This window comes from Asterias amurensis, chromosome 18 (assembly GCF_032118995.1).
Source record: "Asterias amurensis chromosome 18, ASM3211899v1".
In the NCBI taxonomy this organism is placed as follows: Eukaryota; Metazoa; Echinodermata; class Asteroidea; order Forcipulatida; family Asteriidae; genus Asterias; species Asterias amurensis.
In genome coordinates this window covers 14,761,004-14,787,446 of record NC_092665.1, presented here as the reverse complement: position 1 = coordinate 14,787,446, position 26,443 = coordinate 14,761,004, and the positions used below count along the sequence as shown (strand labels likewise).

At 39.4% G+C, this 26,443-nt stretch overlaps 2 protein-coding genes across 2 annotated transcripts; both read right to left on the bottom strand.

Moving 5' to 3' along the window:
• Positions 1-849: 849 nt before the first annotated feature.
• On the bottom strand, positions 850-8,138 carry LOC139951096 (high affinity cationic amino acid transporter 1-like). The gene is made up of 3 exons (XM_071949923.1): positions 6,325-8,138; positions 5,536-5,644; positions 850-2,974 (listed from the first exon to the last, which is right to left on the bottom strand). Exons 1-3 carry the CDS (start codon positions 8,020-8,022, stop codon positions 2,718-2,720), a joined length of 2,064 nt encoding a protein of 687 aa, XP_071806024.1. The 5' UTR covers positions 8,023-8,138; the 3' UTR covers positions 850-2,717.
• A 1,435-nt stretch (positions 8,139-9,573) lies between these two features.
• LOC139950474 (uncharacterized) lies at positions 9,574-25,412 on the bottom strand. The gene is made up of 15 exons (XM_071949165.1): positions 25,205-25,412; positions 23,271-23,460; positions 21,556-21,856; positions 20,414-20,550; positions 19,679-19,728; positions 19,325-19,468; positions 18,115-18,218; positions 16,880-17,096; positions 15,844-15,942; positions 14,967-15,052; positions 14,189-14,366; positions 13,091-13,152; positions 11,828-11,906; positions 11,413-11,592; positions 9,574-10,943 (listed from the first exon to the last, which is right to left on the bottom strand). Exons 2-15 carry the CDS (start codon positions 23,435-23,437, stop codon positions 10,678-10,680), a joined length of 2,070 nt encoding a protein of 689 aa, XP_071805266.1. The 5' UTR covers positions 23,438-23,460; positions 25,205-25,412; the 3' UTR covers positions 9,574-10,677.
• Between the last annotated feature and the right edge of the window lie 1,031 nt (positions 25,413-26,443).

Below are 26,443 nucleotides of genomic sequence, written 5' to 3'. Positions count from 1 at the left end.
TGGGGGGGGGGGGTGTTAGAGGGGTTGAAGTTTAGGGCTAGAGTTAGGATGGAGAGTTAAATTAAAGGCCCACATTTAAAGGGCCTTAGCCCAAGCACAGGCCAAAACCTAACCCAAACTTAGCTAAAGTCCAAAGCCAAACCAAAGCCCACTCCCAAGTCGAAACCAAATCCTAAGCCCAAAGCAAAACCCAAGCCTAAAACAAAGCCAAACCCCAAACCCATAGGCGAAATAAACCCAAGCCCTAGCCCAAAACCAAATCCTTAGCCCAAACCAAAGCCCAAATCAAATCCCACGCTCAAGCCAAACCAAAGCCTAAAACAAACCCAAACCAAACATATAAACCCAAGCCCAAGCCCAAAACCAAATCTTAAGCCCAACCCAAGCCCAAAACGTGTTCCAAAACCCAAACCCAAATCCAAACCAAATCATTAGCCCAAACCAAATCCCACGCTCAAGCCCTATCACAAAGCCCAAATCATAAGCCCAAACCTGTTCCAAAACCCAAACCAAACCCAAACCAAAGCCAAAAACAAATCCAGAGCCAAAACCAAAGCCAAAGCCTAAGCCGCAACCAAAGCCGACGTTGTTTAGAAATTGGCCTACAAACATTTCAATGCAGAAACCCAGGTCGCCACTTCCATACTCAACCAACACTTTCGCCAATCACGCATTGCGGCCGTGATAGTATGGTTGCTTGCTGATTGATAACGGTAACTGAACTTGTTATCGTCCAGATACCAAGCTGCTGTTTTCTCACGTGAGTTTGGGCTAACTCTCTTCCCGTTTCTTGAACTCTTACAAAATAATTCCAGTTTTGAGTAAAATGTCGACTATTATCATACGGGATCGTTTAATAACATTTTTACACTGATAAAAATGACAGCAAAGTTCACAAAAGAAATTAAAACATACTTCATTTTCAAGAACTGCAACAACCGGGTGTTAAAATTTACATATCAAAGAGAGTGTCAAAGTTAACATCATGTGCAGATAACACCAATATAATTAATTTTGTAGAAATAAGTGTTATTTTAAAGGCAGTGGACACTACTGGTAATTACTCAAAATAATTATTAGCATAAAACCTTACTTGGTGACGAGTAACGGGGAGAGGTTGATAGTATAAAACATTGTGAGAAACAGCTCCCTCTGAAGTGACTTAGTTGTCGAGAAAGAAGTAATTTTCCACGATTTTGATTTCGAGACCTCAGATTTAGAATTTCAGGTCTTGAAATCAACCATCTAAAAGCACACAACTTCGTGTGACAAGGGTGCTTTTTTCTTTCGTTATTATCTCGCAACTTTGACGACCAACTGAGCTAAAAATTTTACAGGTTTGATATTTTATGCATATGTTGAGATACACCAAGTGAGAAGACTGGTCTTTGACAATTACCAATAGTGTCTAGTGTCTTTAAAACATTATGGTGTAAACTTTTAATCTTTTCGAAAGCTTACGTGACAACACCCACAGTGTCAATGTGAATCTAAAGTTTTTGAACTGTATGAATATCATCAATATTTTTTGAAATTATTATTATACAAATAATATCAATTATAACACGGGAAACCAAGCTACAGCAATCTCCGTGTTCAGTTTTAAAATGTTGAAAACAGAAACAAATTCCTCAAAATTATAAAAAAAGTAAGAATGGAAAAAAGAAGATGATAAACATACAACACCATTTCTAGAGACCATTAAACCCAAACGCGGTACAAAACCAAGACGGCAACAAATATATAAAATTATGTTACTGGTATTACTCCAGACGTCTATTTAAGAATTCGACACTGACTGATCATTAGTGTGTTTCAACTTGTGTTTAGATAGTAGGCCTACATGTAACACAACTACGGAACCCTCAAAGTGAGAGGTAAACAAAATATTAAAAAGGTACAAAACAAAGTTGAAACTATTTCGTTCCCTCAAAAAATATCTCGTTCCCACGAAATATTAGTTTGTCCCCTCAAAATAACTTCATTACCTAAAAATATTGTTTATTTCCTCAAAAAGTTACTTTAAGGTTGAGTTATTTTGTGGTAACAAAATTACATCTCCAGGAGACGAAATAATATTTTTAGGGAACAAAAGAATTGTTCTTATCTGTTCAATACACAACTGCATAGAAAAAACATCAATGTCAATCAAGCCGAGATGTAGGTTGTTGGTAGAAGTTTATCGAGGACTTAAGACAATAGAAAATGTTGAAGAAAGTGAGAGAAGAATGTCAAGATATGTTGGTAGTAAAGTCACGGTACCTACTTTAACCTTAGGCCTACCGCAGGTAATAAAGTCATGGTACCTATGTTAACCTTAAGCCAATCGCATGTAATTAAGTCATGGTACCTGTGTTAACCTTTAGGCCTACCGCAGGTAATAAAGTAATGGTACCTATTTTAACCTTAGGCCTACCATAGGTAATACAGTCATGGTACCTATTTTAACCTTAAGCCAATCGCAGGTAATAAAGTCATGGTACCTGTTTCAACCTTAGGTCTACCGCAGGTAATTAAGTCATGGTACCTTTTTAACCTTTAGGCCTACCGCAGGTAATACAGTCATGGTATCTGTTTAACCTTAGGCCTACCGCACGTAATAAAGTCATCCTATGTTAACCTTAGGCCTACCTCTGTAACAAACTTTTATAGTCTCTTATCAAGGCTGTATCATAATTAACTCTAATCCAGCTACAAAGTCACAATGTCAAGGCGTTTCAGAGAGCTGCGTCCGTGCTTCCATAGGTTGGCGTCGTGGAATACGTCCGACCGTCACGAGTGACGACTACGGCCATTGACTCGGCCCTGGCCTTCCTCGGGCTTTCCTCCTCCGTTGAGTCGTAGTGCGTTATGACGACGTCGCGGGGCGGCAGGAGCTGTGACCCCGCGGTCAGGGCGTTGGCTGACGCTGTTTCTTCGCGTCGTTTCCCTTCATTGCTATTGTGCATGCCATAGGTGAAGTAAAGTACGATTCCTGGTGAAAGTACACAACAAGTATAACAATATTCATTATTCTTTTCAGAACCACGCCAGCTCATTTAGAGGTTATCATTACATGGTGTTACCGCAAACCTTATTACATATAATATTCATTTTGGATTTACCCATTTACAAGTACACCGATGTATGTTGGATACTCAGTACTTTCCCGAGTTCTGTGAACAAAATCACAGGCAAATTACTCGGGTGGGATTCGAACCCACGATCTTTGCATTTCTGGTGCAGTGTCATCCTAAATAAAAATAACAATTCAATATGTAAAATTTTATATAAAGTGTTTACAATGTGTTGTGTCACATTCAGCAGCCACTGAAAAAAAAAACCCCAAAACAAGCGAAAATCCTATTTCTTGGTGATAAATATTATTCTACGTGCATTCAGAACACACATGACCTATGGCTTTACGTCCCATCCGAAGGACGAAGCATTACTAACGGTTTAATTGTCCGTCTTAAAGCCATTGGACACTTTCGGAACAGAACAAAAATTAAAAGTTCACAGATTTACAAATAACTTACAGGGTTTACAGAAGATAATGGTGAAAGACTTCTCTTAAAATATTATTCCATGAAATACTTTACTTTTTGAGAAAACATTAAAACAATATCAATTCTCGATATCGAGAATTACGGATTTATTTTAAACTCATGTCATGACACGCCGAAACGTGTGGAAACAAAGGGTGGGTTTTCCACATAATTTTCTCTAGACTCCGATGACAGATTGCGCCTAAATTTACACATGTTTGTTATTTTATAGAAGTTGTGATACACGAAGTGTGGGCCTTGGACAACTTACTGAAAGTGTCCAATGGCTTTAAAAGGACCGGGATTCACACCAGAGTCCTGTACTCTAATAACCGCTCGCCCACACCATAGCAAATAGTTTATAATAAACTGAAAGTAACTTTTGGCTCAGTTCCCTTTTAAAAAAACTTTTTTTAACCCTGAAAGATTGTAAACTCAAAGCATGTTGATGTTATGTTTTTCATGTAGGGAACAAGGTATTAAACAAAATCTACATTGTCCATCTTTTGATAACTTTAGCTTTTAAAAGACGGTAGGCCTACATCTGCTCTTTGATAAAGGGACAAACTTGGCAAAAGCAGTCTAAATTTAGAAGAAAGAAACCCACACGCGGCCGATCCAGCTGTTGGTTCCCATTGATCTATCTTGGAAGATAACGATGTGATAGATCCAGGCTATCTTCAATTCGTAATCATCGTGTAAAGAATATTAAGCATATTAAAGAATATTAAGCTCGAACACCAAAGTTTATTGAAACAAAGATATAGCGTATAAGGCACTGGACACGTTTGGTAATTGTCAAAGACCAGTTTTTTCACTTGGTGTATACCAATATAATATGCAAAAAAATAACAAGCCTGTGAAAATTTGAGCTCAATTGGTCGTCGAAGTTGTGAGATAATAATGAAAGAAGAAAAAACACCCTTGTCACACGAAGTTGTGTGCTTTCAGATGCTTGTTTATGAGACCTCAAATTCTAAATCTGATGTCTCGAAATCAAATTCGTGGAAAATTACTTCTTTCTCGAAAACTACTTCACTTCAGAGGGAGCTGTTTCTCACAATGTTTTAAACCATCAACCTCTCCCCATTACTCGTTACCAAGTAAGGTTTTATGCTAATATTATTTTGAGTAATTACCAATAGTGTCCACTGCCTTTAAAGGCAAAGTATATTTTTGGTTGTCGGAACCATTCGATTGTTTTAATCATATATAAATGTAGATGAATACAACAAGACTATCATGTGACCATTTCATTAAAAAAAGTGGTCGCCTTTTTTTAGATGTCGCCGAAAATCCGGAGCGAATAATGTCCACGCAGGAAGATAATCCCAGGAATACACAATCTGAGAAGAAGTGACACACGTTCTGAGACTCAAATTAGATTTTGGCACTGAACTTTTTTTATACATATTTTTTTCGTTTTATAAACCACGTCATTTCGAAGTAAACTGTTTCTCAAACTGCTTGATATAGACCCTTTATATACACCTTTACCATGCTTCCAGCAGGGCCCAATTTCATAGAGCTGCTAAGCACACAAATTTGCTTAGCATGAAATTTCTTTCTTGATAAAAACAGGATTACCAACCAAATTTCACAACAGCCGAATACAAGTAACAAGCAATATGCAACAAATGGAAATTTGTTGGTAATCTTGTTTTTATCAGGGAAGGAATTTCATGCTAAGCAAATTGTTGTGCTTAGCAGCTCTATGAAATTGGGCTCAGCTTGGTCATGTTCACTGTATGCAGAATAGGCAGACGCGCGCAGTCTAGATGTAGCTCTAGACGATGTCGCCGTTTCGGACACGGCATATTCGTTGGGGAAAAAAAGGAAAAAAAAGAAAGAAAAAAGAAAAGGAACCAGACTATTTCTCCTTCTATCCTCGCTTTGGTTACATTAATTTGAGTTGGTGAAAATCAAGTTGGCCGCACCATGATAAAGGTCTATACTACCAACGCTGATGTAACCTAGGCTTCTATAAGGTTTCAGTGTGTGTACTCACCAATAGCCGTCCAAGCAAGGAATTCCAACCAGGCCAAGGTGTCAAACCGAACCATTAGAACTACGTCACACAGAAGACTGAAGAGCGGCAGAAATGGCATGAAGGGCACCTGGGGGTCAATGACATGTATTGACCTTTACAAATGGATATCTGAACCTAACAGTGCATTACGTAAACCTAGTCATTGGCATAAATTTAAGTCTAGTACAATATTTTAAAGTTGCATAGCCAGATTGTATAGAACATTGTCCAAAATACATCGTGCACTTAATTTAGAGGTAGACATTCCTTATACAAACCTGTGTGAATGTCCAGCATCCAATATCGATATACAAGGTAGACATTCACTATACAAATCTACGTGAATGTCCATTATCCAATATCGATGTACAAGGTAGACATTCACTGTACAAATCTACGTGAATGTCCAGCATCCAATATCGATGTACAAGGTAGACATTCACTGTACAAATCTACGTGAATGTCCATTATCCAATATCGATGTAGAAGGTAGACATTCACTGTACAAACCTATGTGAATGTTCAATGTCCAATGTCGACATTGATATTCGCTGTACAAGGTAGACGTTCACTGTACAAACTAATGTGAATGTCCAATATTGAAAAGGCAATATTGACATTCGCTGTACAAACCTATTTATGTGAATGGCAGACTTTAAATATCAATGTACACGGTAGACATTCACTGTACAAACTTATGTGAATGCCCAATGTCCAATATCAAAGGAACATTGATATTCACTGTACAATATTATATAGTGTGCTTACCTTGAATGGAAGGCCTTCTTTATACTGAGGCAAAGCAAACAACGGCCAGCATGCGATTAAGGACAACCCCACACTGAAGGCAACGCCAAACACAACAGCTCCGTCCATAGCTTGTAGTTCAGCCATTTTGTAGGTCAGCAGGGATACTGCTATGGACTCAAAGATGAGGTGAAGGGTCAGGGATATGATGATGGTCTGAGACGGATGGCGGTCGATCCATCTTCTAGAGTTTGAGCTAGACGTAGAGAAAGAGCTTGTTGTCGACGGGGTTTGTCTCGAACCGTGTAAGTCAGGAAGCAGCGCCGTCTTCTCGTCGCCCTGGTGGTGGCGGGACTTCTTTTTGACGACACGACGTGGGAATTCCCCGGACATCTCCGTGTCCGCCTCGCCATTGGCGTAGTCATTTGTATCGCTACTGTTCCCGTCGCCATCAAGTGGGGAGTACCCACCCCTGAGGGGAGGGCGGTATCGAAGGATGACCGACGCCATGGCAACGATGACGAACTCAATAAACGCCACCAGCGACAAGAACTGAATAAGGACAACGAACTCGACGAAGATGCTGATGATGACGGCTAGGACTGCTCCGAAGAGGGTAGCCACAACGGGCGTTTGTGTCCTCTCGTTGGTCTTGGAGAGGAACGGTGGAAGCAGGCCGTCTCTAGCCATGACGTAGATGCTTCTGGCGAGGCAGTAGGCACAGTTGATCACACCTCCGGTCATGCTACCGAGAGCTCCAACCGCCACTAGGTATTTCATCCAGTCCAGACCAATGTCCTCGAAGGCCGTCACGAACGGCGATCCGGGGTTGATGTCTCGGTAATCAGCGAGGATAGTGATGGAGAAGACGCCTACAACATAGCACAAGATGGACGCCGTGAATGCGCTGATGATCCCGATGGGTAGCCCCCTGCTTGGGTCTTTCGCCTCCTCGGCACTGAACGCTATGGCCTCGAACCCACAGTAGCCCGTGAAGCAGGCTGCGGCACCGGTCATCACACCCCCGAATCCCGTGGGGAAGAAACCGTGTTTGGTCAGGAGAGAGAAGTCCGCGTGGATCATTGCAAACACAAAAACGAGGGTGATGGTAACGATGTTGATGAAGACAAAGAAAATATTCGCCTTGGCTGACACCTCAGTCCCAACGGCGACGAGAACGCTGGCAAATAAAGAAATCAACCCGGCTACAATGTCTGGGTAGTTTGCAAAAACCGGTGCCGTCCACTCTTGACCGTCCAGCACGAATTCGATGGTGATGTTTCTAATATGGTCACCGATAGCATCGTCAAAGTAGGCGCTCCATCCCCGGGCGACTAAAGCCACGGCAGCGACACGGACAACCACGGCATTCCAACCGATCATAAAGGCCATAAGCTCCCCGAGGGTAACGTAGGTGTACAAGTACGACGCGCCGGTCTCGGGGAGCTGTGTAGCGCACTCCAAGTAGCAGATAGCGGCCAGGAGCGCCACCAGACCCGACAGGAGGAAGGAGAGAGTGCCGGCTGGACCGGCCATTTCACCCGCCACCTCTCCTGTCAAGACATACACGCCGGACCCCAACATGCACCCGATGCCAATAAAGGCAAGATCCACAGAAGACAGGCATCTCTGGAGTGGGGTCGACTTCAGGTCTGTGCCTACCACCTTAGTACGGGTGATATTTTCTCGAATCTGTGCACAGCAACCGATATCCTCCATGGCGAGGGAAGTTTGCGCTGCGACTCCTCCGATGCAAAACTGTGACTCCTCTCTAGAAATAAGAGCGGGTAAATCGGGACGAAAAGTCGGCGGCGACTGCAAGCCAACACCGCTCACTGTTTCTGTGTTTACCGTGTAAGCTCGTTGGTTATAGAGAATTCAGCTGCATGAGATTCCACGCTCATTTTATCATCACACAGCCAATGATTACAACTGTAAATGTAGCATTTAAAATTGTTACACAGTCAATGATTGGAACGTACTTTGCAGCATAGTTTACGTCAGCGCCCGTGTAACTCATTTGCATAATTCGATGACGTGTACATAATTATCCTACTTCCACTGAACACTCAACAGCCGAACCGGGATCGGTGCAGCACACGTTGTATTGCCGCATTTAACTATTGTTGCATATCTTAAATCGGCGCCCATATTTGCACAATTCGATGACGTACTACAAAATGCCTAATCAACAACCGAATTAAGATTGAGGGGGGGGGGGGGGAATTGAGGCACAGTTTAGGCCCTACTATAGCATTTTTTGGTAGTGTATTTCTTTGGCAATATGCCAAAGACTAGTTTTCTCACTTGGCATGTCCCACAAACCTGTGGAAATTTTGGTTCAATTGGTTATCGAAGTAAATAATGAATGAAAATCCAACCCTATTGCATTTAAATGTATCGGGTGCATTCAGATACCAAAGACTAACCCATTTTTTATATACATATTTTATATATATATATAATTTTTTTTTTTTTTTTTTTTTGGGGGGGGGTGTGAAATATTACTTCAGTCTCTAAAATTCGCTCAGCCCCAGCAGCCAGTCTATCCAGGACCGCTGGGATGGGCCAATCGCTTGCACAGATTCTTGTTCAGGAAGTACGTCATTGTATGCACCGCATGGCGCAGTGTGAGCGTGATGTATGATGGGACTGTGCATTATTAAACCAATGACGGTGCATGATACGTTTGCCCATCCCAGCGCCTTTGGTTAAAGCAAGGCGCTAGGGACGAGCGAATCTCTAAAGCTACGTCGTTTCTAACAGTGTTTTATAAATCAACAGCACACCAGTGCTCTTTTGACATAGTGGGTTAATTTGGTCACGGAGTAAACATCAAAAGGTATTCCTTTGCAGCAGATCACAGAACCCTCGCAAAATTTACCATTAACAAATTCTTTATTCAAGCATTGTAATTTATGGTAAATTAAATTTAAAAAAACTTCAACAAAATTGCATTCAGGTACTTTCATATTGATGCAAATACATAATTTGTAATTGTTTATAAAACTATTGCTTGTTTTTGTAGTTAAAATTTATGAAATTATTAATATAAAAACTTATAGTTAAGTCAAAAAAAATAATAAATGGATACCAGTACTTTCATTATTTATATTGATAAATTTACATGATTTTTAATTGTTAAGAAAACTATCCCTTGTCTTTGAACTTCAAATTTCTGAAATTTGTTAATTTCAAGAAACACAATTTTAGTAGTTAAGTTAGTACAACAAATATTACGAGATTATATTTGTAAGAAAATTTATGTGAGATATTCAAGTACCCCCCCCCCCCAAGAATATGAATAATATCAAAGTTTTATCTAGCGCACGTATCTACCAAAAAGGTACTCAAGGCGCTTTAGTAGTTACACGACATTTTTACAGACAGATAGGTTATTGAAGTTATAAATTCTGAGACCCAATTTTGTAGCAACTTATAAGGGTTTACAAGGTGCTGCGACGCATACTCGCAGGCAATGTTCATATTTTGTGCCGTCAACCATTTACATTAATAAAAACACCTGTGATGAATGTTGCCTTAATCCGTTGTGTGAATCGGGAGAAAGTGGTGAAAAATAACACACAACTTGCAGCGTGTACAATCAAATATTCCCTAATTTTGGTTGTTCAGTCATTAATTATCTGTTGTGTTTCCTAAAGACACTGGACACCTTTGGTAAGGGAGCGTCTCAAAAGTTGGGCACGTTCCTAGCGCAAAAAACCATTCCTGCAGGCATATGCCCGCGATCCAATGGATCACGAGCATATGCCCGCAGGATCGCAACATCATGACATTAGGAACGTTCTAACATGAGATTGGACGCGGTCACGCATTTGGAACGATCCAAAAGATCGCTCTGGCGGTCCAAAGGACCGGTCCAAGTAAAGCGGCGGGGATACTCTTGCGATCCAAAAGGAACGTTCCTACCGTTCCGACTTTTGAGACGCTCCCTAATTGTCAAAGACCAGTATTGTTACTCGGAGTATCTCAACATATACATAAAAATAACAAACCTGAGAAAATTTTTAACTAAAGCGGTCGTCGAAGCTGCAAGAGAATCGTGGAAGGAAAAGAAAACCTTGTCGCACAAGTTGTGTGCTTTCAGATGCCTTGAATTCGAGACCTCAGCTGAGGTGTCTTACTCAATTCAAACATTCTAGTAAAAATGACTTCTTTCTCAAAAACTATGTTACTTCAGAGGAAGCCGTTTCTCCCAATGAATAATACATTGTACACTCACTATCAACAGCTCTCCATTGCTCATTAACCAAGTAAGTTTTTTATGCTTACAATTATTTTGAGTAATTACCAATAGTGTCCAGTGCCTTTCAGGTTTTTTTTTCAGATAAATCTAAGACATTAGAGTGGGATTTATCTTAATTTCAGAGCTACTTCAGTCAGCTCAACGGCCACAAGAGCTGTTGCTAGTTCCCCCTTTGTGGCTCTGCCTTTCTTCCTCATCCATGCCAACATGACTTGAAAAGCCCACTCTCGCTGACCCTCATAATGATGATCAACCTCAATATTTTCCATCTTGACACTACTCAGCTTCAACTCGCGTCCAAGCTCTTTCCATCTAAGGCCGATGTGGCCAGACAAGGTATTGATGTGTTTCTCTTCAAGAATCTCTTTGGAATCTACATTTTAAAAAAATAAAGAAATTACAAGAAATTTCAAATTTGTGCATCATACACACGGCCGACAAATTGCTTGAAGGAAATATTTTGCACACAACAATAAACTAAAGTCAGTAATAAACATTCCAGTACTAAACATTCCACAAGATCAACATTTCTACAGAGTTTAGAAAACAAAATCAAAATCATCCAAAATGCTTTGACAAGTCTTCCCTTCATGTACTCTATTGCATTGCCACGACTCTGTAAGGTCTTTTAAGACTGAGTTAACTACTCTTTTATTCCCTTTCTTAAGCCTGTTCCACACAAGGTTTCTAAACGTTGGTCATTACGAATGAAATCACAACTGTGTAATAAGAAATTGAAATTTACATCGTGTGAAATTGCCATGGACCCATGTTTCAAACAGAATACTAAGCTCGTCTTCAGGAGAAAAAAACCCCAGATAAACAATAAAGTTTCTGCTCACTCATGGTCTTCTGCACTTCTGGGTCCAAGATGTCAGACTCGGAGCTCTTGGAAGCAGATGAGTCGTCCCCTCTTCCTGCCCCTTTCCCCCCCGTATTCTCATGCCTGTTTATTGTAACTGTAGTCCCTGAACCACCAAAGACAATGTTATGTCCGTCACCCGAGACGTTGAGGTTAAATCCTGAGAGTGTGTCGATGCGAATATTCAAAAGAAAGGGTAAGAGAAAAAGGTATAAATTAGTGGTAGTAAAAAGCTTGTATTTTAAAATTTTTTTAAAATAGTTTTTAATGCACCGGTAATAGGACCTTGAGCACCAAGGTGGATATGTGCGCTTAATGAAACTTGGTAATAACTACTATGATTATAATTATTGTTTTTTAGGATATTTGGGATATTCCTTGAGTTTTGGGCTCACCTTGCTGGCCCCATGGGCCTTGTGGACCCCATGAGCCTTGTTGCGTGAAGGGACTACTCGTCTGGGGATTGTATCCAGTCTGCACACACACAAGTATAAAGTAAAGCAAGAAGTTAAATTATGCTAATATTGATTTGCATATTTATGAGAACTTGTGTGATGTCATAATGTTTGCAACAAGGTCCGTCGCAACGTTGGCCATGGCAGTTTCACCTTATCGGAACATATATGACAGGATACAAATTCATACTGACAAGTACAATAAAAGCAAAGCTTTCTTGGGAAAGGGGCAACCTATCCACTGCTTCGGTTGATGGGCAGTCATTTTATAGTCATCCTCGTAAGATATGAATACGGATTAGCGCCACTGGGATCATAACTAAATGGCCGTCCTACTTTTGAACTTTTTTACCTGTGTAAGTGCAGAATGCCTATTAACATGGAGCACCGGTACTCCTGAACAAAAGCAAAATTCCCTAATAAGTAACCCCCTAATAATACCATAGGTGAGAGTCATTACTAAATAAAAAAGTCTGAAACTTGGATACAATTTCAAATGTATTTTGAAATGATGCCACTTCTACCATTTGGTAACCCCTGGGGTTATAGATTCCAAGGGGCTTTTGGAAACAGTATCCAAAGCACTAGAGAAGCAGACCAATGAGCAGTATTTCTTTTTTTGAGGCAACAAATATTGTCTGATTCTCTTAACCAGGCCGACATAAAAAGTCTGAATTCAGGCAAAAGTCTGAACAATCTCATCCTTGTAATACACTTGACGTAAAAAGGAATTTCCTGCTTCAGCAATTGCCGGTTCTTTGCTTACGGTGAGCAGAAACATGAAATTCGGCCCTGTTTGCAAGCGCCGATTCTTTCCTTACGGTAAGCAGTGGCATGAAATTGGGCCTCTTTTGCAAAAGTATCTAACTTAACTTAGGATTAATCATAGGGGGTGATTTGTGATTTACTATTCTGGTTTAAGTTTTTTGCTGAAAACTTAGTATGTTTTTGGTTTGCTTCTGTCTCTTGTTTCTTTAGTTCTGTTCAGATTTATTAGGTTCCTGTCCCAGGCTCTCACGTGTTAAATATCTTTCTTCCCGGAAAAGTTCAGTGTTCTAAGATATTTTATATTTATTCACTTTCTTTTTATACAGACATGTAACTTTCTAATTGCAAAATTACAGTTTATTATGGTATTGTTTTGAAGAAAAAAGAGGAAATCAGCTGATCAGCTGAAAAGTTGCATACCTGTTTTTAGCTTACCTGGTATTGGTTTTGCGATTGATTCGGGAATGAAGAGTTGTTCGATGTTTGATGAGGAATCCCTTGGAGTGAGAAAATTAGAAGTGAGTGATAAAATCAATTTATCGTTCTTATTACTATACTTATGCGAATGCGACCAAGGATGCCTCATAAATGAACTTAATCATTGTAGCTAAGAAGCCTGAGGAAACCTATATACAAGGGTGCTTGCTATGTGAACCAAAAAATTTGGGGTTAACTTCTACTCTTCAGTTATCAGCATTCTTTAACGAGATCTATTAATCCTAGCGAATGCCCGGTCTGAATGACAAACCAATAATACTTATTTTATTTCATTTGATTTATAATTGATATCCAACAGCGGATAGCCGCCACTTACAGGTATCATTAAAAACTTTGTATAAATATAAATATATATAAATTTGAAAATGACAGTTGAAAATTACACAATATTGATAAAAATATAAATGGTGCAGTATCCTACTCAAGGACACCAAGTGCCATTCCGGAATTCAAACCCATACTCTGTTGACCAGGGCCCAATTTCATAGAGCTACTAAGCACAAGAATTTGCTTAACATGAAATTTCTGCCTCAATAAAAAAAGGACTACCAACCATATTATTTCCACATGGTTTTCAGGATGAGCAAACAACAGCTGAATACCAGTAACAAGCAATTAGTAACAAATGGAAAGTTGGTAGGTTATCCCATTTTTATCAAGGAAGAAATTTCATGCTAAGCAAATTTTTGTGCTAAGCAGCTCTATGAAATTGGGCCAAGAAACACCAGAGCTGGAGATAGGTGCCCTGAACCGCTCAGCCAAGACACACCATAACAACAGCTTGAAAGGTCTTTCCAAAATAATACATGGTGTCTGTTGGAAGCTCTGCAACACAACAATTGACACCTTTTCTGTAAATATGATTTCATTCAGTCTCAGTTTCGCTTTCAGACCATCTATTTATTGAAAACGGGACACTTTTACTGTTACTTGGCTTCAGATTTTCAGAATTTGAGCTCATGGTTTGTAGAATGTAGCTCCTAAACTATTATTATTGGGGATATTTTGGAATTTTTTTTATAGTTTTGGGGTTACCTTGTTGACCCCATGAGCCTTGTTGAGCCGCCCAAGGGCCTTGTTGACCCCATGGGCCTTGTTGAGGCGGCCATGGGCCTTGATGACCCCATGGGCCTTGTTGAGGCGGCCATGGGCCTTGACGACCCCATGAGCCTTGTTGTGTGGAGGGATTACTCAGCTGGGGATTGTATCCAGTCTGCACATACACAAGTATTAAATAAAGCAAGAAGTTAAATTATGCTAATATTAATTTGCATATTTATGATATATTGTGTGGTGTCATGTTTGCAACTAGACCCATCCCACAAGGGCCGCCGGTTTGAATGTTTTGCTACCTATCTAGGCCCAATTTCAAGCCTCTGATTACCGACCAATTCTGTGCTTACAATCATCTTTCTCCACTTACTGTGCATGTGTAAGTGCCAAATTTCTGCGCTAGCTGTGTAAGCACAGATCGCCAAGTAACATTGAGTACGTCTGCACACAAGCAAATTAAATTTGAATAATGTCTGCAATGAAAAATGAGTTAATAAAAATTAACCAAAATAGTTTTCGTCTGTCAAGACAAAACTTATTTTAGCATGTAAAACAAATTTTTCATCACATTGCTTAAACTAACTCCTCAAAAACTACAGCACCTCAGCTAGTAATATTTTAAGGTAAGCGTTCTACCATCATTATTTTCAAACAGTGTAAGTTTAATCTAAATCTGTGGGCACTGTGTTTCGTGTTACAAAAAGTACTTAAATTCTTTATGATATTAAATACTTACACACTTTCTTTTCTCATATCTTACCTGGTGTTGGCTTTGCGGGTGATTCGGGAATGAAAAGTTCTTCGATGTTTCTGGATTTCCAAGATGTGATTCTTGAGTAGGTATCCCTTCGAGTGAGAAAATTAGACGAAAAATCAAATCAATTTAAAATTTTTACTTCTATACTGCTTCTATATCTACTAACGCAACCAAGAATGCCTCATAAATTAACTTAATTGTTGTAACTCGTAAGCTCGAGGAATGTGAACCCCAAAACTTGGTAAATGTCAAAGACAAGTCTTCTCACTTGGTGTATCTCAACATATTCATAAAATAACAAACCTGTAAAAATTTGAGCTCAATCGGTCGTCTGCTCACTTGGTGTATCTCAACATATTCATAAAATAACAACCCTGTGAAAATTTGAGCTCAATTGGTTGTTGAAGTTGCGAGATAACTATTAAAGAAAAAACACCCTTGTCACACGCAGTTGTGTGCTTTCTGATGCTTGATTTCAAATTCTAATTATCAGGTCTCAAAATCAAATTCAAGGAAAATCACTTCTTTCTCGAAAACTACGTCACTTCAGAGGGAGCCGTTTCTCACAATGTTTTACACTATCAACCTCTCCCCATTACTTGTTACCAAGTGAGGTTTTGTGCTAATAATTATTTTGTGTAATTACCAATAGTGTCCACTGCCTTTAAAGTCACCTGGAAGTGGTATTTTTTCAAAATAAAGCTTTTGTCACTAATATATGTGTTTTGATGAGTTGAATGTGAATAAACAGTTAACTAAGGTTTTAAAAAATCAGTTCTTATGTTATCTACAAATTTAAGAGTAGACCCCGACCCGAGAGGGCGCTGTTCGTGACGTCAATCGAGGCAGACTTTGCCTGTAATGCGTAGAGTAAACTCACTTGGTTCTCCGGCTGTGAGAAGCGGGGCGGAGGCACTTTCCAAAGGTTGGCAGCTTGCCTTCATGTTATCAGACACAGGTTGCACAGCTTCTCTTCCCTCTGAAAATAATTCACACAAAAATAGGCTCAATTACAATCTCTGAGAGTGACAATGGTGGCAGCAGATACACGCCCTTTACTTTGAGTCATTCTAAACACACGCAATGGGAGACTTTTTGAAAGCTCTGTCACTAGAGGGCAGCAGACCTACCAGGTAAGGGTGCACAACTCCCATAGTAACCAAGGCTAAATGCTAAAAATTCAAAAATACTCAAAAAATATTTAGATGTCTCTCCGCCTCTTGAAAATTAATCAGATACATTGGTCAGACAACTAAACTTCAGATTTCTTCTAAATTTTTGGTAGGTCTTTAGTTTGGAAATTTTGCTAATCACCCTAGAAAAAAAACACACCCAAAACTCATACACACCGCTTCTTATCCTCGGGGGAACTCGTGTCCAGTACGTCCTGTTCAAGAACAGTTTGGTTTATACTGCTGGCATTGTATTATGGAAAACAAAATACAGTTGGGCTCAATCCAAATACAAAAACAAAAACACGCAAAACACAAGGTATTTGTTGTCGCTGACCATCACTCCCAAGCTTCTCCTATACCTAAATTGTTGACATTACCTGGTGAAGAGCGCCCTCTCTTTGTTATAGGCAGAAAGTCTCAAGTTTCCCATCATTGCGCAAGTCTGAGAACTATAGGACTTTATCACGCAGTTACAATCTTGGTCATGTTCCCTGTTTCCAATGACAGTAATCAATGCCAACATTCTCTGCGCATGGCACCAGACTATTATTTCGCCCAGCCTCAGTTTGGTTACATTGAGTGGTAATGGAGCATGACCATACCGTGAAAAGGTCTATAATCTGCGTGGAATCCAATTACGCTGTTTTGTCAAGTATCGTCAATCACTCAACATAGCTCACACTCGCGCAACAAATTTGCAGAAACAGTAAAACACTCTAAACGATAACTTGTTCTACGTACCAACAATGCCCAATTTGCCAAAGGCTGTGGTGACTCCTGGTAACTCCCCCTTCCCAGTATCCGACACTGGCACAGATATCTTTTCAAGAACGCCTCCGTTTCTCTGAATGTTGTAGGAGCATAGTGGACCAAGCCTAGGTCCGTCAAGCATGGACAAATTGTCTTCCGCTGAAGGTGAATCTGGAGTATCCCCATTCTCCTTACAAGACTCCTCCTCCTTAAAAAAATCAATGAAAAAAAAAAGCAATGAACAAATTGTTTCGCTGATTGCCTCGCTTAACTGTGCCATTGCACAGATCTCTGTAAACACCATACAGCATTGTCCAATTTAGAATACTGCTACTCATCCTGCAGCCGATTTCATAGAACTTAACGCAACTGCGTAAGTCCACTTGCGCAACGTTTATGGTGCAAGTTGCTCCATAAACAGGGCGCAGGTGGACTTACGCAGTTGCGTAAAGTTACGTGAAATCGTCTGCCGGTCTTTATGATTTTGATTTCCTGATGGATTTAGTTTTGGACTTACTCTATGGGAACTGTCTACTTCTGGAGATCCGTTTGAGCGTTAAGTATTTTATATGATTTGATGGACTTAGTTTTGGAATAACTCTATGGAAATTGTCCACTTGTGGAGATCCATTTGAACGTTAAGTATTTGATATTAAAGGGTTTTGATACTTTTTGTAAGTTTTTGGCCATGACATGAATCCCTACTCACTGTGAATGAAGATGTATGTAATACAATTTATCTGTAGAAGTTTTAACTTCATTAGTCGTTAAGTTTTTGAGGGAAAATAAAAGAAAGTGAAAATCCAAGAGCAATGTTTCCAGAAGTAAATCCGTTGTTAGAAAACAACAGCAGTTAGAAACTTGGAGCAAATATCGTCAGATTCAAAAAGCTTTGAATAAAAAAACTTAGCACTACGTTTTTGTCAGTTTGTAGACTGCGTAAAAATGTGCTTTAATCATCAACTTCTTCCCAACTAAGTTCCTGTTGGAGTTCCTCAGTGAGCATTTCATTCATTTTTCTTTTTGCATCGATGTCAAGCAAAACGTGTATTCGTTTTTACACTATTTTCTTGTGACCCAGATGGCCAATTCGATCTCAGACTTCTACAGGTTTGTCCATTTATGTATATAGTGGGTTACATAAAGTACTTATACTGCCAGCAACTATTTTGTTTAGCAAAAACCAATTCTGTTTCTGTTAAAAAAGAATACAAGTAATAAACTACCTTCTTCTGTGCGAGACTTAACTTTGTGTAGCATAAAGAAAGAGCAGCAGGAACATCCTCTTTGTAATTGTCGTTATACTCTTGTGCAATCTCCTCTTTTAATTCTGTGCAGAAAAAGAAAAATCATATTCCTTAAATATGGCAGAGAATTTTGATGTTGAATGTAATTTCTAACTTCCCAAGAGAAACAATTAAAGACTCTGGACTCAATTGTTCATCGAAATTGCAGGAGAATATTGAAGAAAAAACACCCTTGCTCCACAAATTTCAGTGCTTTTAGATGCACAATAAAAGGCTTCAGCTGAAGTCTTTTATTATTTGAGTGAGAAACTACTACCTCTTCTTAAAAAACTACCTTTCTTCAGAGGGGGCCGTTTCTCACAATGTTTTATACTATCAACAGCTCTCCATTGGTCGTTACCAAGTAAGTTTTTATGCTAACAATCATTTTGAGTAATTACCAAGAGTGCCCAGTGCCTTTAAGCTGTTGGTCCAGTGTACTAGGATTGACAGTGCACATAAAAGACCACAGAACACCTTATTGTGAAAGAGTAGGGGTTAACCCTGGTGTTTCTGGTTCACAAGCACCGTTAATCACAAGTTTCCTCAGGCTTGCTCGCCAGCTGCAGTGACTAAGTTCACTTATGAGGCATTCTTGGTTTCATGAACGAGTGAACGAACGAACAAACGAATGAGTGAACGAACGAACGAACGAACGATGTATAGATTGTCAAAATAGCTTTTGTGTTTGAGGAAACGAACGAATGAGTGAACGAACGAACGAACGAACGAACATACGAACGAACGAACGAACGAAGGAACGAACGAACCAACAAACAAACGAACGAACGAACGAACGAAGAAAGGAACGAAGGAGAACGAACGAACGACATACGAACGAACGAACGAACAAACGGACAAACAAACAAACAAACAAACAAACAAACAAACAAACAAACAAACAAACAAACAAACAAACAAACAAACAAACAAACAAACAAACAAACAAACAAACAAACAAACAAACAAACAAACAAACAAACAAACAAACAAACAAACAAACAAACAAACAAACAAACAAACAAACAAACAAACAAACAAACAAACAAACAAACAAACAAACAAACAAACAAACACCCCAACACCCCCCATCCACAAAAAAAGAAAGAAAAAAAAAGAACCCTGAAATAGTCTGGCCCTATAAACTTACCTTGGAATGTAGGTCTCTTGTCTGGTGCCTGATGCCAGGCTCTTTCCATCATGTCTTTAATAATGCGTGGCACATCTTCTTGGATGCTAGCCGGTCTGTGGCCCTCCAAAACAGCAACCTTTACATGCTTGCTATTTTGTGCATCTTAATCATGATAAAAAGGCGTTTTAAATACATTAATTATAACACATTTAAAAATAATAATCTATAAAATCTAAAGGGAAGAAAATGAAGTTTCCCTTCTTCAAAATAAATGAAGAAGGGCCAGCGCCTTGAGTACCTTGTTGGTAGATACGTGCGCTATATAGGACTTTGATATTATGATGTGATAAACCTTTAGTATCAAATACTTACTTTCAAACGGATCTCCATAAGTGGACAATTCCCATAGAGTTATTCCAAAACTAAATCCATCGGGAAAACAAAATCATAAAGATCAGGATGAGTGGCGGTATTCAACATTGGACAATGCTGTATGGTTTGTATAGAGAAATCTGCCTTGGCACAGTAGCATTCCCTCTTGCCCCGTTCCTCTTGCCCCCCCCACCACCCCCCCTTGCCTTCCCCCTTCCTCTTGCCTACTTAAATGACCTGGGTCCAATTTCATGGCTCTGCTCACAGAATTATTTTCTAGACTTGTTTTACTCATTGCTCAAAAATTGCAGCACCCCTCAAGAAATATTTTAAAGGACACATCATTATCTTCCAAAATATTCCTTCCTATGTCTTCTCTCCGTTGGGTTCTTGGCTAGCACAGTGATTAAGTTCGCTTTTCGGAGAGTCCTTGACCTCACAACAACCAGAATCAATGGGTACGTCTGATTAGCTTCCCCGGGTCAACCCTACCCTGCCCCTGGTAAATTTGAATAGCTTTGACGTCAGTCCAGGGGGCTCACCCGGGTAAGCCCCAAGTGACGTGCTTGTGGTGCGGGTCACTTGGGGCTGATGGGAGGTGCATGCCGTCACCACGAGAGGGTGAGTGATCGTTCGATTAGCTCTTGTCAGGGGCTCAACCGAAAGAACACCGCGGGGTCGACACAGGGAAGCTAATCGAGCGCACCCACTCAATGAAATGATATGAAATCTTACCTATAGACATCGGACATTTTTGTTGCTGGCTCATTAACATTTTTCAGGATCTCAGGAGCCATATGTGTAAACGTTCCTGGAGTGTCTTTAGTGAGATTTGCGACAGACTTCCAAGTTGCGCATCCAAGATCACCTATCTACAAGACAGAAAAATTTGTTGATAAAGATTCCCTGTTGATAAAGATTCAATGCCCTGTTAGAAAACAACAGGGGAACACACGTAGGAAAAAGTCAACATCGGGTTTCAGGTTTCAAGTTTATTTCCATACCATGTGTACAATGTAAGGGAAAAACTAATTATCAGAACTTAATAACAGTATGGGGAGGTCGCAGACAGGAAGCCTACGCTTTTACAGGGTCTGATCAAAGAGAATATATGATAACCGGGGCCCAATTTCATAGAGCTGCTAAGCACATAAAATTGCTAAGCATGAAATTTCTTCCTTGATAAAAACAGGATTACCAACCAAATTTCAATTTATTGCATATTGCTTGTTACTGGTACTCAGCTGTTGTTTGCTTATCCTGAAAATCATGTGGAAATTTGGTTGGTAATCCTGTTTTTAAGGAAGAAATTTCATGATAAGCAAATTTTTATGCTAAGCAGCTCTATGAACTTGGGCCCTGGCAACAAGACATAAATGAACAAAAAGACAAAACACAAACACACCTCTGAAACAGAGATACAGGCCTGAGGGATTGCCTAAAAGAAATTTTTCGAGAGGCTTTCTAAAAAAACAAACAAACAAACAAACAAACAAACAAACAAACAAGATCAGACAATTAAAAAGTGTGGCAATGCAAGGGGCAAGACTAAGTTGTTGAATAATTATTTGGCACACAAAGGACGATTAAAAAAACATGCATTACTTCTACAGCTGTAAACAGTTAACGAATGGTTAATAGTTAATGATGGTTAACAAAGTAGTATTTTTTTGTTCATTATTATTTTGTTACTTTTTGTCCCTGTACCCCCTAGCCCTAAAAAATGTGTAACAGATCGGTAAAAAATGGGACTTAGTGGGATTTAGTTATATGGGGGGGGGGGGGGAACGAAAGGACATACGTAGTGTACAAAGGAAAGGAGTCTGCGATTAGGCCTATGTACCCCCTTGCTTTTATTCTGCGTCTAATTTACCTACCTTCACAGAGAACTCTTTCCCAACAAATATGTTTTCCAGCTTCAGGTCTCTATGAATGATATTCTTATCGTGTAGAAAGTGCATACCCTCGATGACTTCAGAAACCATCCTGATCTTCAGAGAGTCTGGAATTGGCCTCAGCTTTCTGGAGAAATCCTTCAACGACCCGTATTCCATGTACTCCATCACAATATAAGAGTGTATATCTGCGTCTGTTGGCTCAATCCAGCCTAGTATTTTGACAGTGAAATTGTTTAAGCCAGGCTTGGCCAGACTATCCACTTCCAATTGACTGTTTAACCTTTTTAAAAGAACCAAAAAGTTAAAAAGAAAGTTCTTAAAGCCACTATACACTTTCGGTACAGAAAAAAAATCAAAAAAAATCACAGATTTACAAATAATTTACAGGGTTTACAGAAAGTAATGGTGAAAGACTTCTCTTGAAATATTGTTCAATGAAATGCTTTACTTTTTGAGAAAACATTAAAACAACATCAATTCTCGATAGCGAGAATTACGGATTTATTATAAACACATGCCATGACACGGCGAAACGCGCGAAAACAGGAGTGGGTTTTCCCGTTATTTTCTCCCGACTCCGATGACCGATTGAGCCTAAATTTTCACAGGTTTGTTATTTTATATATAAGTTGTGATACACGAAGTGTGGGACTTGGACAATACTGTTTACCGAAAGTGTATAATGGCTTTAAAGGGTCTATACTGTTTCCTAACACAAAACACAATGTCCACAGATTTACATTAAACCGACACAGTTTGAAGATAAGAATAGTAAAAAGCTTCCCTTAAAATTTTACTTACTGAGGTGCTGTAGTTTTCGAGAAATGAGTAAAAGAAATAATTTTCGTCTCAGTTTTAGCATGTAAAAATGTATTAACCAGTTATGGTATAATATCCTAACTGGTTAATGGGATTTTACATGCTAAAACAATTTTCATCTTCATAAGACGTAAATTATTTTGTGACTTGTTTTACTCATTTCTCAAAAACTACAGCACCTCAGTAAGTAATATTTGAAGGGAAGCTTTCCACTATAATTATCTTCAAACCCTGTATTGTTTAATGTAAATCGGTGGACATTTTGAAAAAGTACCCAAATCCTTTAAGGTACATTGTAGCAGAGCTGGAATTATACACGAAGGCTTTGGAGAGGCCCCTGGTATTGGCCTCGGTGCCCTTTCAACACTTTCCAATAGACTTTAATATTTTACAATGGAAGTGCCCAATATTAATTTTAATTTTGGTTTTTTACCCGTACACCGATGTATGTTAGCACTGTATACTCAGTACTTTCCTAAGTCTTGTGAAAAAGTATCACAGGCATGTTACTCGGGTGGGATTCGAACCAACGATGAGAAGTGCCCAAGTTGCAAAAAGAAAACGGCCTTGCATTTTCAAAGATGAGATTCCAGGCCCGAGACAGGCGTGAAGTAGTTTTCCTACTCATCTTGTGTCCACAAGAAGGGCGCGTCAAAGGTTTTTATTGGTAAACGGGTGTAAGTAATTAACGTGCAAAATCGTGTTCCAAGAAAATTTGATTGATTTCCTGCCATTCATAGGTCATTAGGGGAAGACTACATCCTGCATGGGAATGAGAAAATATATCTTGGGGGTATTTTCTCTTTTCTCTACAAATGTTTTAATTATTATTGTTATTATTATTATTATTATTACCATTATCAATGACATTTTACCTGCATTTTTTCACTGCAACATTTCCCAAGGAATCATGTTTATATTTATACACAATGCCAAATCCACCAGCTCCAATCTTTGTGCGATCTTTTAGTTCGCTTTGTTGGATTATTTGGAAGGCCATGGAATTTGCACCTGATCTCATACTAGAAGAAGTTTCCGCCATTGTTCTCTAACAACTACCAGGAGCTAAGATAAGACATATTAAAGGAACGTTAAAGAAATTGGTAAGAAAGAAAAAAATGTGAAGATCACAGATTTACATAAAACTTGCACGGTCTATTGATGATGATAGTAGAAAACATCCCTTGAAAATGAAATATTTCTGGCTGAAATGTCATTTTTGATGAGAAATAAATTAAAGACACTGGACACTATTGGTAATTACTCAAAATAATTGTTAAGAATAAAAACTTACTTGGTAATAAGCAAATCGTCGTTGATAGCTGAACACTAAACAATTCTTGTATCTGTCCACGGCCAGGCCAGGTTTCTCAGTAATTTGCTAGTGTTTTTACATAATTTGTATTCTTTTTATAACCATTGTATTGCTTTTTCTTGTAAATCTTTGATGTGCAATTTTTTAATACTTGTGTGTTTTTTATGTTTGCTGGCAAATAAAATGAAATAAAAATAACATGAAATGAAAACACTTAACTTTCGTTTGCCATCAATAACTCCAGTTCTCTTCCTTGCTCTATGGTACTACACAACCAAATCTTATACCACACATTCAATTAGCCCAGGTTGGACTCCTCCGTTGCAGGCAACGCAACAGAGTCCTGGGTATCAAGGTCCCGTACCATTGCGACAAAATTTCAAAAATCTGTTAAAAATATTTCTACCTTACTCGGGAGACTGAACTTTTACTCACATGTTCCTTGCAGTTGGAACTCAAAGTTCGCATTATTTAAAATTGTTGAATGTTCTCCTTTGGTGTTAATATTTTGTGAAAAGAAAATTGAAATTAGCGTGTTCCGATCCCACGTTGTGCACTAACTTCCGTGTAAACACTTTCTTGCACACAGATCACTGGCGGCCTACTATTTGCAGCCAAAATCGCTGTCAACCTTCGTTAACCAAACACTAAGCAGATGGATAATAGTCAGTGAGCAATTTACTCAAAGCGCAGAACTATGCGATACCGAGCATTGACATCTTGTGCCAAGACTCCATGAGCCGGAAGCGTATTTTTTCCTAGGACAAATGAGGCCACATTTTACCATAAATTAGCGCATGCTAACCGTCCCAAGAAAAAAAATATACGCGCGCAGGAAAGCGCCCTCTGTTGTCCGCACATGTACAAGAAGCAATGTAAAAACCAAGACGGCGGCATTTTTGCTGCACGCTTAGAATTTTTTATTTTCTTTACAAGAAAAAAAACTTGATATTTGTAACCAAAATTCAACCCGAAAATTATAAAAATTCTATTTGAGCTGGAAGATTTTATGCCTCCTTGATTTTCAAATGTATGTAGGAGGAGTTGAAGGCGAGTTAACGGCACCTTCCCTGTTTTGACGGCGAATAGCGGCAAGATAATGCACTGTACTCAAAGCCATGCGCACTTGGGCTCACACTATCAATTGGTACACGATGATCAACATCGCTAGTGCAGAACTTCGACATATTTTTGGATATAATTTCTTCCATGGATATATTTGTTAGCTGTGAACTCTTTGAGAATATAGTGAGGGACACTATGAATATATGAACGGAATTTCAGCTTCTCAAATCAGGTAAAAAATAAAGAAAATTGTAGTTAAACTTGTGTTCGCATTGTAATGTAAAGAACCTTTATACCCAGGACGTCAGTGCAGTGGCACTGACTGAATGACGTCCTACCACCAGGGCTAACATTCAATATACATTCATAATAGCTAAATAAGAGTAGACCACACATTCCTCCATGTATAAATAATTAATATTCAATTACCTTAACGATAGACTCTGTCTTGTCTCTATGATTTTGACGATGTACTCCGAAAAAATGCAGTACCGAGTTAGTCAACACAGAGGATCAAATGTGGTACAACGTTCTTTTTCTTCTCTGGTCTGAGGTTCCAGGAAAACTCAGGAAGTTGGACTTTCCCCATAGAGCTATTCTTTTACATAGCTCTATTACTTTCCCTAATGTGTTTACCTGGCAGCTGTTTGAATAGGAACCAGTCTTTTATGGATATCAATTTCATGTAGATTGCCGTCTTGTTCCTGTAGCCATTGAGGAAGGATGCTGTAACATACGACTGAAAACGCATGCATGCAGCCCATGGCGTAGCCTTTTTTCAAGGCCTTCGTTGTTGGACAGTTTCGTGGAGGCGCAATCCGAAGCGTATGGTGGGGAGACCTGCTCTAACCACACAAACCTCATGTCCCATAGTACTGATTGTCACGAAGTGGTTATGTATGGGAAAAATTACTGTTAATTTGTCTGTATAAAGTTTAAGGTTACGTTTCTAGAGAAACAAGAATTTGGTTTGGATGGCCAATTGACCTGTAAAGTTCGTCGAGTTCAGGATGTGAGTAGTCTTGGTTCCAAGACCATTGGTGTTGCGCGGTCACACACAACCAACGTTCCGATTATGCACGGCAAAAACTGTACACGCTTGTAATGAACGAACGATAACGGGCGCTCTGTTTCTCTGATAGATCTCTTTGAGAAACGCTAACCTCTAGCTAGCCCACCTTGTTGAGCTGTTAATGGCTTCCCTTTGAACATCGGTCTCATCCATAGAGCTACCTCTATGGTCTCATCACTGTCGCCATTACATGGATGGCGACAGTGATGAGACCGATGTTAAAAGCGGAGCTATTAACAGCTCAACAAGGTGGGCTAGCTAACCTCTTGCTCCTAGAATTGTCATGGTCAATTCTGTCCCTATCTCCGGATATTATGTCCCCTCGTAAGGCGAATTGTGTACACATTCTTCTGATAGCGCCCTCTTTTTAATTGTCTTCGTTCAGCCCATGTTAATTTACCATAGAGGACAGACTATCTGGGGGCAGAATTCCATTATGACACCGAGTGCAACGTCAGTAAGATTGAGGTTTTAAGATAGATTTCACACCATTGTAATTTGTACTTGCTCTATGAAGAATGATTCTGGGTCTACTGACTTATCGGCCCCGAGACCAGACAACTCGTCCGTCGGACAACTTGTCCGTTCAGACATGG